This window comes from Carya illinoinensis, chromosome 2 (assembly GCF_018687715.1).
Source record: "Carya illinoinensis cultivar Pawnee chromosome 2, C.illinoinensisPawnee_v1, whole genome shotgun sequence".
Taxonomy (NCBI): Eukaryota; Viridiplantae; Streptophyta; class Magnoliopsida; order Fagales; family Juglandaceae; genus Carya; species Carya illinoinensis.
The window spans coordinates 27,630,259-27,643,044 of NC_056753.1; the positions used below are offsets into that span (position 1 = coordinate 27,630,259).

The window sequence follows — 12,786 nt, forward strand, 5'->3', positions numbered from 1 at the left end:
CTTTACTTAGAGGGCTTGTAAGAATGGTCTACCAACAAAAGCTAATTTGAAAAGAAGACAGATATCAATGGAAGACACTTATATTTTTTGTGGGGATGGTGCAGAAGATGTGTTGCATGCTTTATATCAAAATCCCAGATTAAGACAGTGTTGAAATAATCAAGGCCTATGTTTGTAACCTGAGGCAAGTTGTGGTGACTTTGCTAAGCTGGCTAGACAAGTCCAAGCTATAGGTAGTAAAAAGGAACTAGAAGAATTTTTTCTCATTGCATGGGGATTTTGGTATAGTCGAAATCAGAGAATAAACGAGAGTAAAGAAACTAACCCTGCTGCAGCAGTACACAATGCATTATCTTTAGGGTTTGATCATAAACAAGTTAAGTGTGCGGAAAAGAAAAGCAAAGGAACTTGGTCTCCTCCTTAACAAAGATCTCTGAAGCTAAATATCGATGGTGCCATCTTCCATGATTAACAAAGGGTAGGGATGGGTGTAATCCTTAGAGATGAGAAGGGAAAAGTTTTGTTTGCAGCAAGTAAAAATAAGTTTGAAGTGAATGATCTAATAGAAATTGAGTTGTTGGTTATTCTAAGAGGCCTGCAACTATGTCTACATAGGGGGATTCCTAATCTGGTGATAGAAGTGATTATTTAGTTTTGGTTCAAATAATTCAGAACACTAGTGCTAATTCTATGTCAATTCTTGGAAATATGATTAAGGAGATTCAAGAGTTGATGAAGACCTTCTACCAATGTAGCATTCAACATGTTGGATATATGGGAAATGAAGGGGCACACAACTGGCTAAACATGCTTAGAATATTGATGATATAAGTGTGTGGGAGGGGTCATATGCTGAGTTTATAAGCTCTATTATTTGGATTGATAAACACTGGTTGTAATGTTTGTTTTGATTAATAGAAAACTTATTATAATATATATATATATATATATATATATGATTGATATATTCATAAACCATTCCATTATAACCCGATTGAAGCATGTTGTAAATTAAATGGGACTTTTTCTACTCATCATTCATATGCCACACGTATGCAAAGAAAAAAATAAAAAAAAATTTATAATGTAGGGATGATGAATAAAATTTTTCATTAGATAGGTCAAAGAACAATTTTCTTGATCGACAAAGGCCGATGAACCATGATTGTAAAGATATTTCTAAGCTTTTATTATTAGATTTTAGTCTTCAAGTGAGGCTCAAATATCAAAGCCCATTACATAATTAAGACTCGACCACTTTCAATGGGCCTTTGGGTGCAACACGATCTCCCAGCCCATCAGTCCAAAGTTTATTTTTATTTCGTTTTATTTTTCTTTTTAAGGGTTTCTCTTATTCAATTAAACCTCGCCGTCCATCAGCCGCGCCTCTCTCTCTCTCTCTCTCTCTCGGCCTCTCCTGAGACCCAACCGGCAGGCCACCGCTTTAGGTTCTCAGCTCACCCTGTCTATCCATACTTCGAAAATGTATGTTTTCAATTTCTTTCGTGCCTTTTTTTTTCACTTGTATTTGCTCTTCGAGAAAATTTACGTATTTGTTCCCTTTGTAATACGTGATCTTCACGGTTGTTGCCTTGTTGGAAACTTCTAAATCTAACCAAACATTAACTGAACTTAATGGTTGCGTAGAAGTTAAGCTAGCTAAAGCAAAGAAAGTGTTTCTAATTGTTTGGTTGCTGAGTAACATAAACCTCTTTGTTGGTTGGTTGGTTTGTTTGTTTGAACAGAAACATCTGTTAATTCTGTGGGATAGTAAAACAGGATATGCTCTAGGTCTGTAAGTTACATTCTTTCTCTTTCCTCCTTTTCTCAATGACCAGAGGGAGTGTTCGGCCGCTTCAGAGTACAAGTGTTTCTGTTCTGTTGCATGATTCCTTACCCGTGCCTGAGAAATGCTGTTTTTTATCTTAAATTCTGTGATTTTCAGTCACGCCTGTTCACATTACATATTTTAAGTGACTTAATCAAGAGTGGCATTCTCTTTTTGAAGTTTTCAATCTTTTACGAAGAGCTACAATTTTACAAATTGAATTTATGTCCGTGATTTGAGCCAATTTCTGAATGAGCTCGATAAGTTATGATCTTCCATGATTTTCCTTTTAAACAAGATTTTACTTGAGAAACTAAATGTTAATAATATCTATCCACTTTCAGTCATCCCATTTCCTTGCCCTCAAGTTCCCAACTTTTAAGTGAAGTATGTATACACAGGAAAATTCGACCAACTAGTAACTACTTTGATTTTGACGACACTATGCATCTCTCTCTCTCTCTCTCTATCATTGATTCTTTCTTCGTTTTCATCCTATGCAGATGAAGAGGAAAAAGCAAAAACCTACAACTGATTGCCAACATGATACTGATTTGAAATCTATCATTCATCAGCATTCTTTGTTTTTTGACAAGTTAATTGAGTTAATCCCTGCAAAGTTCTATCTACCCAATGATGATAAGGATAAGCCATGGTTTCAGGGCCTCAGTAAGGCTGAAAAAGCTTTGGCAAAGAAGGGGTCAAGGGAGAACATTAAGAAAGCTCGAAGAGATCGTTTGGATCCAGAAAAGTCTTCCACAACCACCCTTGATTTGCTAAAGCAAAACTTAGTGAAAGAGCAAACAAATGATAGTGACAATGAGGAAGTAGAAACTAAACCTAGGCTTTCTGGCCTTGAAGATAATAATCATCAGGTGACACTTGAGGAACTTCGGCAACGGCTGCATCTAAAAATTGAACAGTCCCGAGCAAATAGGCATTATGGAGATTCAAACAGAGCAAAGAAGAGGAATTGGAAAGAGGATGAGAAAGGAATTCAGCTGAAGAAGCACAAGAGAGACAGTGTTTCTGATGAAAAGAAGCCAACTGCTAGTAGTTCCGCAGATAAAATAGAGAAGGATATAGCTGAGGCTTCAAAGGAACTCGCATTTACTCATGTCAAACTTGGGAATAAAAAAGAGCTTGGAAAGAAGAAGATGAAACTTTCAAAGATTATGGAGCTTGAAAGGGCAAAGAAACTGCATGAAGCAAAGAGAGATCCTGAGAAAGGTCAGTTCAATTCCAAGAAGCATTCATGGAAAGCGGCAACGAGTAGAGCAGCTGGGATTAAGGTGCATGACGATCCAAACCTGTTGAAAAGGAGCATACAAAAGGAGAAGAAGAGGCATCAGAAGAATGCCGAGAAATGGAAAGAGAGGGTGCAGACTACAGAGAAGATGAAAGCAGAGAAACAGCAAAAGAGATCAGAAAATATATCACAGAAGATTCATGACAAGAAAATGAGGCGGATTGCAAAGAGGGAGAAGAAGCTAATGCGGCCAGGATTTGGAGGTCGCAAGGAAAGTTTATAACGGAAGTAGTGCCTCATAAAATTTGAGTTTCTGCCTCTTATATCGCCTTTTTCCCCTTACTCTTAAATCAAGTGACCTAAACAGCATATCAAAATTCAATGAAATCCCCCCCTCCCCTTCCCCTTCTGTCTCTTCCTCTGTTTAAGTAAAGTAGATAAATGTTGTTGTAAGAGTCAACTTTCAGTTGATATCTGCAAGTGTTTTTTGCTGATATCAATTTGTCTTTTCGACACAAGAAGTTTTCTGGTTTGAATTTCAACTTCTAATGTCATTTGACGTTTCAATGCTCTGCTAACTGATGCAATTAATCTTTGATGCTTTACTGAACCATTCTCAAATTTCTGAGTAATCATGCCACACTGTTAAAACAATTTGGACCTGTATTTGGATTGTAGGGTTGACAATACTGCATCGGGTGAATTCTGGTGAATCTTCATTGAAATATTCAAGTGGCTTGTATTTTCCTTGACAATTCACAATGTTACTGTCAGAAATCTGTGGGAGCCTGAAATTCTCGGAGCACTGGTAAATGTTCTGTTACTAAATATGAAATGCAAAGTCAGCCAGCATACATGTTAGTGGAAACACTAATCCACTTTCTCTGCTATCATTTGATTGAGACTTTTGCAATCAGATTTTGAGTAGGGTGTAGAATATTATTCTTCTACATATGCATGGCTTAAGGCTATATTTGGGTAATGAGATAAGAATTATGTTAATTATAGTAAAATAGTTTGTGAATAATAGTAAAATGGTTTAAGTTATAATATTTTATTGAATTTTGGAAAACTAGAGATAAAAAATTAAATAAAAATATTATAAAATTAAAAAATTGTTTGAATATAATTTTTGTTTTAAAATTTAAAAAAGTTGTATTGTTTGTTGTATTTCTTTTGAAAGTTTGGAAAAATTATAATGATTAAGTGATAATTAAATGAAAATGTTGAATATTTGAAATAAAAAGTATTTTACATTTAAGTTATGTACGAAAAAGAAATTCTAAAATTAGATGAGATATTACTTCCCAAACAAATCCCAAGTCTTTAGAATATGAAGAACCATTGGACCGAAGTCATCACACAATATGTACATGCATGATGGAAACTCATACATCATGAGATGCCCCAACTCAAACAAAAGAAAAGAGTAATAATATATACAAACCTTAAAAGATATATACAAATTTCAAATGTACAAGTCTAGTCAAGTTCTTTATAAAAAAAAAGGTACACCCCATCATAAAAAATTGTGAAAAACTCACTTTTTCTTGAGGGGACCGTATTTCCAAAAAAAAAACTTGTACAAGATTTGTAAATTTAAAATTTCTATCTAGCATTATTCCAAAGAAAAAGGTGGTGCCATACGATAGTACTAAGAAACATTATGTACAAACGTTGAGATGTACAAAGAAGGCAACTCTGATAGGTACAACCAGCCTGCAGAACTGCAGTGCAACCGGTTGTTTATTTCATTTATTAGATTAAGAAAAGAATGGACCATAAAAAGGAAACGGTGACACTTCTCCCTTGCTACGCCGAAACCCTTAGAAAGTTTCAGAATTCTTTAGGTACAGCTCCATTATCACAGTTCCTGTCAAGTTATTCCATCTTCGGCTCCTCAGCTTCTACTACTAACTGGCCACTACTCCAACCATCGCTTCCCTGCTAATTGCCTCTAGCTTTCAGCAACAAAATTTCTTCAATGATGGTATCAAAGACACTCACACCCCCAATCATTTCCAAAACTCAACGTCATTTGAAGGCTTGCAAATAGTGGGTAATAGTGAAACCCATCGGATTGCCACGAAAGAAACGAAAGTAGAAAATGGCCAACCCAGGGCGCTGAATTGCCAAAACCAAATGGAGCAAATCAGCCCGTCAGATCCTTCCTTTTACTGGAATGTAACCAATATTGGTGGTTGGAATGGTCCGGGAAACATTGGGTCTTCCGTCACTTTTCTGATCTAGCATAACCAAAAATCATTTTCCATTTGTCTCCCTCCTTTTTAGTCATCTTATCTAGGTCATTGCTAGTTATTTAGGTTTATGTTGATTACTTTTGGTTTTTAGTGAATTTTATGGTTACGGTGGGGCGGGGTTTCAAAAGCAAAGTCTGAAAAAATAATAATAAAAAAAAAGAGCAAGATATTCCGGTGGGAGGTGGAAGAAGAAGACAAAGAGGTTATGGTGATTTCGATCGGAGTAATGTTACATACAATCATGGAATTGTAAATGTCGTGCAATTGCTTTGAAAAAAAAATGGGATCCACAATTAAAAAGTTAGTTTTTTTTTTTCATGTGGGTCTTATATTAATTCATTTTTTTCAAAGCGACTACACGCCGCTTGCACAACCACGACTGCAAATATCATTTCTCTTTCTTGAGAGCTCTGGAAGACGAAGGAGAAATGAAAATTTCAGTAAAAAGAAAGAGTAAATTTTAGAAAAGATGAAAACTACGTCGTTTGAATTTGCCAGATGCGACGCGGTTTCCCCGCGATTCCCTTGGCCCGTTGTGTATAGAGTTTTTCCAAAGCAAAATGGCAAAAACTGTGCACTGTCGCATAATTTTGACCCTAGAATCAGTAACCACACCACCACCCTTAAGCGTGGATCTACCGGCTCCTGTTCTTTTCCCCAGGCCGTAATCTCTGTCGCGGTGACCAGGACCATACTTGCTGCCTCACAACCCAACAAGAAGCAACGAAACGTACAGCAATTGGGTGAATGCTAGAATAATTGTAAATGCCTCTAATGCCCTCTGTACATTCCTATATATATGCTCATCTCCTTGCATGTGCATGCCTGCGAAGGTTTGAAAGCATTTGGGTCATTGACTCGATGCGCTGCATGTGACTTTACATAATTGCATCGAAGAATTAGTACGAGGATCGTGTAGAAAATGTACCCAAAAGCTAGTACTCATGTAAGGGCCCATGCCACTGTATTTTATTGATGTTACTGCGGCTAGAATCCTAGACTGTCGTTCCTCCGAACCTGCGAAGGTTTAAAAGCATTTGCGTCATTAACTCGATGCGCTGCATGTGACTTTACTTAACTAGTAATGTTATATATAGTCATTTTTATATATTTTTTATATACTCCATTGATATGATTGGCTGGATTAATTTTTTTTTAATATTCAACCAATCATATTACTAGAGTACACAAAAAAATACACAAAAATAACTACACATAAAATTTTTGTTACTTAATTGCATCGAAGAATTAGTAGGAGGATCATGTGGAAAATGTACCCAAAAGCTAGTACTCATGTAAGGGCCCATGCCACTGTTTGATATTGATGCTACTGCGGCTAGAATCCGACACTGTCATTCCTCCAAACACTGATATGGTTGCCACCCAGGAATTTGGAAACCACGCCAAGAACATCAGCTAATATGGCGATCGTCAAAGAAGAAAACTTGTCATTTTCTTTTGTCAAACGAAGAAACGTTAGCCCCATTGGAGGTAGTCAAAGGATGGAAAAAATCTCTTCGAATACTTGTTTGAATGTGATCACTTCAAGATAGACGTAAAGATATACATATCAAGTGAGTCTGATGCTATTATAACTTATAATTGTTTTTAGATAAATAATATTTATAATTAAAGAGTGTGCAAATATTGTACATTCATTTTAAAAAAATAAGCAAATATAAAATTTACATAAAAAAATAATTTTTTAATAATAGATTACCTCATTATTTTTCAAAATGAGTGCATAACACTTACACAACTCATAATTATATTTAACATTATTCTTATTTTTAGGAATCATAACTTACAATTATTTTACAAACAATTGACAATTATTATGTAATGCAGGTTTTAAAAACTTAATACCATAGTAATTTTTTTTAATATTTAATTTTACTTTTGTTTTATCTTGTTGTGTTTAAATTTAAATATAATAATATTTCTTATAAAGTTGTGAATAAATTGTTGTGTCACTTCTCATTTTTTTAAGGTTTAAGGTTGTCTTGAAATGTTTAAAGTATATTTTTTAATTTTTTGTATTTAGTAGAGGAGCGTCTATATAGACCTTTATTCGAGTCGAGCTCGAGCAAGCATATAGTGTATGAGCTCGGCTCGTTTAAAATTCTCATGGACTTGGACTCGGCTTGATTATTAGCTGAGCCCAAAAAACTTTTTGACTTGGCTCGTTTACAAGAAATCTGAGCTCGAGCTCGACTCCAAACTCGATCTGATATCAAGCCAAGTTGAGTAACTCGACTCGATTCAAAATGTGTGAATTTTTTTATTGCCAAATAAAGTATAACAAACTTTAAATAAATACAAACTTTAAAATATAACCAATGAGGCAATAAAATACAAGTTACACATGACTTGCATCAAGAACATGTGAGTCTTGGATCTGATACGGTTGTTCCACGAACTTTTTCATCGTTGTTGTTCGTCTAAAATATCATCGTCAATGGTGGAGTACTGTGCTATGTGGTAATACCAGAGCAACATTTACAAATTTTATAACATAAATGTCGAGATTAGAGAGAACTAACACTTGAGAGAGAGATTTCTATCTGTACCTAAAGTGCCTCATCCAAAGGAGCTGAAGCCTTAAAGGTGGTCATCAAGGCTCATATAACCACTTCATAACCCTAGTCAAGGGAAGGGAAAGGGGTGTCCACTATAAGCGCCCATTTACTACATCTCTCACTCACATATAGTGGACAAGACTTCATGTCTACGTCTCTCAATATGTAATCAATTATATTCATACTAACAGATAAGCTGTGCAATCAGTAAGCACACATGTAAAAGAAAAGTGTGAGTAACTATACTAAATCTCTTCGAGAGAAGACAGGCATAACAACATCCTGAAAAGTGTCTCATTATATCTTGACTCATTTGGTTACATCAGATTAAACCTTCATAATTACTCTCGAGTTCAAATAACTTAGAGCAATGTTCAATCTTCATAAAATATGATGTGCTCATAGCTATGTGTAACATCCAAAAAATAACATAACTTGTTTGCAGTAAATACAAATAGAACGATAGAAAATTTGTACTCTGATCTAATATTTATAATGGCAATGTGTATCGCTTTTGTTTGAGCAAGGTTTTAAAAATATTTTTCTCTTGCACTTTTTGTCTTTGTTGGCATGCTAATAATATTTTGGAGAATTATATCATACACCAAACTCATTCCATATTTATTTTATTATAATGATGCGTAGTTTTTTTTTTTTTCTAAATAAGCATTTCATAGATAAACTAAGTAGTTACAAGATACTAGATTTAATGGGGTGGAAGTTTCTAACAATCATCCCAAAATAAACAAATACAACACAAGAAAAAAAAATGGATCTGGAGCTAAAGATTTGGCTCACACCCATTTCCCACTAAGGGAAAGCCACTTGAAGCAGTTTTTGTATAGTCTGATAAACATACTATAAAACTATGACTAAAAGTTGCAATGGAATATTGTATGCTACATTTTGTTGATCTGGACTGACTAGATGAGACTTTTACAACCATTTTATCTTGATCCTTAGTTAAAGAAAGCGGGAACATAAGGAGGTAGCAACTAAAAATAAGTCGACACGATGGCATAGAACTATCACTGACTATGGAGGCACGTGCGGTTCACGCACCACTCTTGGAAAGAAGGTAATAGTTAGATCTAAGATATCCGAAGCCATTGATCCTAATGGTGCCGCGGGTAACGACGGCGGACTTCTCTTGGTGCGGCAACACATGAGTTTTATACACGGTATGAACCACACATGAGCTGTACACGCCGCTCTTTTAGTCAGTTTTATTTCACTTTTCGACTGATCGGTAGTTGGAGAGTCTGCTGGTAGGGCATGTGGTAATCGTAGGGGGCCAATAGGCAACAGATCGGCACATCTTGGTGCCATGAACTAAAAACTACAGAAAAACTAGAAAATAAAAGCTATGAACAGTTTGGTATTGGTCAGAGAGAGAGAGAGGAGTCAGAGCTCCACCCCCTCTGGGCAGAATGGATGGAATCTTTGGTTACTTTGGTAGAAAAAAATTAAAAAAAAAAAAAAACCATCTGGAGAAAGAAACAAAGTGTTATTTTTTTGGTTAGAGTTGCAATCACATATTGATGCACAGTTATAACTACGTTCGGTCACTCAAGTAATGCACCTAATTGTCAAGCGAAATAAAAAATAAAGAAAGAAAAATAGGCATATGAACTTTTTCTACTAAGGCCTCATTTGAGTATACTCATGAGATGATAGTTGAATAAAATATTGTTAAAATATAATTTTTGTTTTGAGATTTAAAAAAGTTGAATTATTTATTATATTTTGTATGAGAGTTTGAGAAAGTTGTAATGATGAGATGAAATACTTTGTGTAACTAGACGGGCTTAAATTTGGACAAACATTTAAAACCACACTTACGGATTAGGCTAGGTTTGGATACAAAAAGCACTTCTATCTCATTTCATCTCCTCTAATCATTAGAACTTTCTTAAATTCTAACAAAAAATATAATAAACAATTCAAAATTCTCAAATCTCAAAATAATAATAATATTAAAAAATAATATTCTAACAATATTTTATTCAACTTTTATCTCAATTCATCTCATATTAACTCACTATCCAAACCTCACTATTCAACTTTACAATATTTATTATTATCTGTACATATATTATAAGGAAAAATATAGTTGCAAGCATAATTGTGCACTAATCTGTGCGCCAATATGATATAATTGGTCAAAAAGTAAATTTTATTGAAAATAGTGTTAATTTAAATCTTAAGTATGAATAAATCAGTATTGGTACACAGATTAGTGCACAACTGTATTTGTATGTAGCAAAACTCATATTATAAACAATATTTTTCTAAAACGAAACAATATTAAATAAACAATAATTATTTTATAGGTCTATTTCTCTATGTTAAAGTCTCAAATTTGATCATGAGTTTTAGGAGCTTGATGGTGTATGGAGATGAAATTGTGTCAAGTCCAAAGAGTTAAAAAAAAGATAAGTGCAATAATTATAAAGAGAATTTAAAAAAATAAACTTACAAATTTACGTAATTTAATATGATAAGTTAGATATACGTTACAATAAAAGTAGTTTTACAATCTGACATAAGACGTTAAGTTACATCAATTTGTAAGTTTATTTTTATAAAATATTTTTATGTCTAAAATATTTCTCTTTAAAAAATATTTTTATTTTTTTGAAGTTCATCTAAAATAAATTAATAAGAAAGTATTTTTTTATAACAATAAATAAATATATCGATTCATTTTGACAGCAATAAAAGTTGACAATAAATTATATATAGCTGCAAGCGTCACGGTTGCCTTATTCTATACTTAAACTTCTTGTATGCGTCATAATGGAAATATTTCTCTTAAACTGATTTATAAAACCAATAGATACCTTTTCTGCCGTCACTTCTCTGAACTTGTAGTTGGATAAGTCTAAAAGAATGACAAATATATACATAAATATATATATATATATATAAAAAAATATATTTATAAAGTTAACATAGAGGTTGATGAAGTTTTGTCTCCAATTCATGGTTTGATTTTTATTTTTTAAAAATGTAATGGAACATTTAGCACTCTATTTTTTAAAAAATAATATAAAATATAATTAAGGATATATGTTTCATAGAAAATGATCGTGCATTTTGAGACTTTTAAAAAACATTTAAATCTAAAAAGATAGAATGCTAAAGTTTTACCCGGTAATACAGCTCCAACCAATTCATAATTATTTATAATTTCATAATAAAATAGCATATCTTTTAAAAATCCAAATATATTAAAGTCAAAGAATAAAAAAAAAAACAATATTCTATTGAGTGGTATCAAAGTTGTATGATAGTAATAACTTTATTTTTTTAATTTTATTTTTGTAAAGCCCCCAATCTTGTTTAGGATTGGACAGTGACTGAAACATTGAAACATGAAACTCAAGACTACATGACGCTCCCGAACTAAGTTATTGGGTCAATTACATGACATTTAATATGCAATGCTCTTAAAATATTTCTAGCGGTATGCAATAATCGCATTGGAAATAAAACATAAATTCTAAGCAAGATTTAGAGCAAGTACTAAATCATGGTACAAGAAATATCTATAATATCCCAAAAGAAACATTGTTATGTAGTCTCCCAAAACATTTAGAGATTTCAAAAGAGTACCACAATTCCTTTTTAACAATCACACAAGAAACCGACACAGCACAAGAGTCCCTTCATTGGTTAAGATTAGAAAGATCCCTCTCTTCTATAAGGGTTTGGGTTGTAGAAGTCTCAAGATTAAGGCAACCCTCTTTGCTTCTACAGAGTACCTATAGGCTTGGTTGAGGTATCCAGTCACAAAAGCTATTAGGTCTCTCAAAGTGGGGGCTTCCTTTGGCTCAAATGACGCTGACCCATCGTCATCCTTTTTGAGGTCTTCTTGGATGTCCTTAAGATGATGAGTGGTGATCTCTAAACAAACAACGACAAAATTATAGCGAGCCTCAGGAGTAAACCTGCCTCCCCTAAGTCATTAATCTAATTCATATTGCTTAGGGTCTTGTGTACCTATCACAAATTCTATCATTCCAAATTGGGAATGGTAATAGAAACTACCGCAGTGAAATTTCAAAAAATCTCAATAAGTAAACAAATAACATATAACAGATAATATAAACATATAAAAGCAAACCATGAAATGAATGCATGGACCGAAAAACTTAGCTTATGCAATTTGACTTTTCAAAAACATATGACGGAGATCTTTTGACTTTTCAATAAAACACCATTCTCTTTTGCACATTGAACAATTTATTACACGTCTTTTACTTATTGCCTTTCTACTTCTTGTAACATGTGATTTGGATACCTCACGACTCCCCTATACATCATGGGCTCCCTGCTAATTATCATATCACCTAATAGCCCACTTGATCATGGTGACTATGTCATAGTCCTTTCTATGCAGTAGTTCGCCATTTTCACTTTCTCCGCATATAACACATATGGCACCCACTAACTTTAAGTGCTACCCCGCTCTGACATCCTTTCCAAAAGGATCCAATCGAGGTTTATTGACTATACTTTGTCGACTCAGGGATTACCACTCCAATTTATGCACTCTAGAGTGGACAGAGAAGTTTCAGCAAGGCATTCCTCCATCCTAACATTTGGGGTCATACTAAAATATGTGCAGACTATTTTCTTTGGAAAACAATACACAACCTGAAATACATATAACATGAACTTGTAACTCTTTTTCTTTTCATGAACCATATGAACATGCAAATGTCGAGGACTATGTAATCATGTGATAGCACATTGAACGTTTCACCTTATGGTTTAAAAATATTAGAACATGCGGTATACTTAATACAAAAGCATAAGCAATAGCATTCAACACATACCAAGACAGAAGGCATTTTCTTAAAC

The 12,786-nt window shown here is 33.8% G+C and overlaps 1 protein-coding gene across 2 annotated transcripts; it reads left to right on the forward strand.

Moving 5' to 3' along the window:
- The first annotated feature begins 1,356 nt into the window (after positions 1 to 1,356).
- On the forward strand, positions 1,357 to 3,690 carry LOC122300623 (ribosomal RNA-processing protein 14-C-like). 2 transcript variants are annotated; one of them, XM_043111411.1, is made up of 2 exons: positions 1,357 to 1,485; positions 2,332 to 3,690. In XM_043111411.1, the coding sequence occupies exon 2, from the start codon at positions 2,332 to 2,334 to the stop codon at positions 3,358 to 3,360; it is 1,029 nt and encodes a 342-aa protein (XP_042967345.1). In that variant the 5' UTR covers positions 1,357 to 1,485; the 3' UTR covers positions 3,361 to 3,690. The 2 variants fall into 2 exon arrangements, with proteins under 2 accessions (XP_042967345.1, XP_042967344.1); XM_043111410.1 differs by having other exon boundaries at positions 1,377 to 1,448.
- The last annotated feature ends 9,096 nt before the right edge of the window (positions 3,691 to 12,786 follow it).

Excerpts from the sequence above, each read along its gene's own strand:
- LOC122300623 (XM_043111411.1), top strand. The coding sequence starts at position 2,332 with ATGAAGAGGAAAAAGCAAAAACCTACAACTGATTGCCAACATGATACT.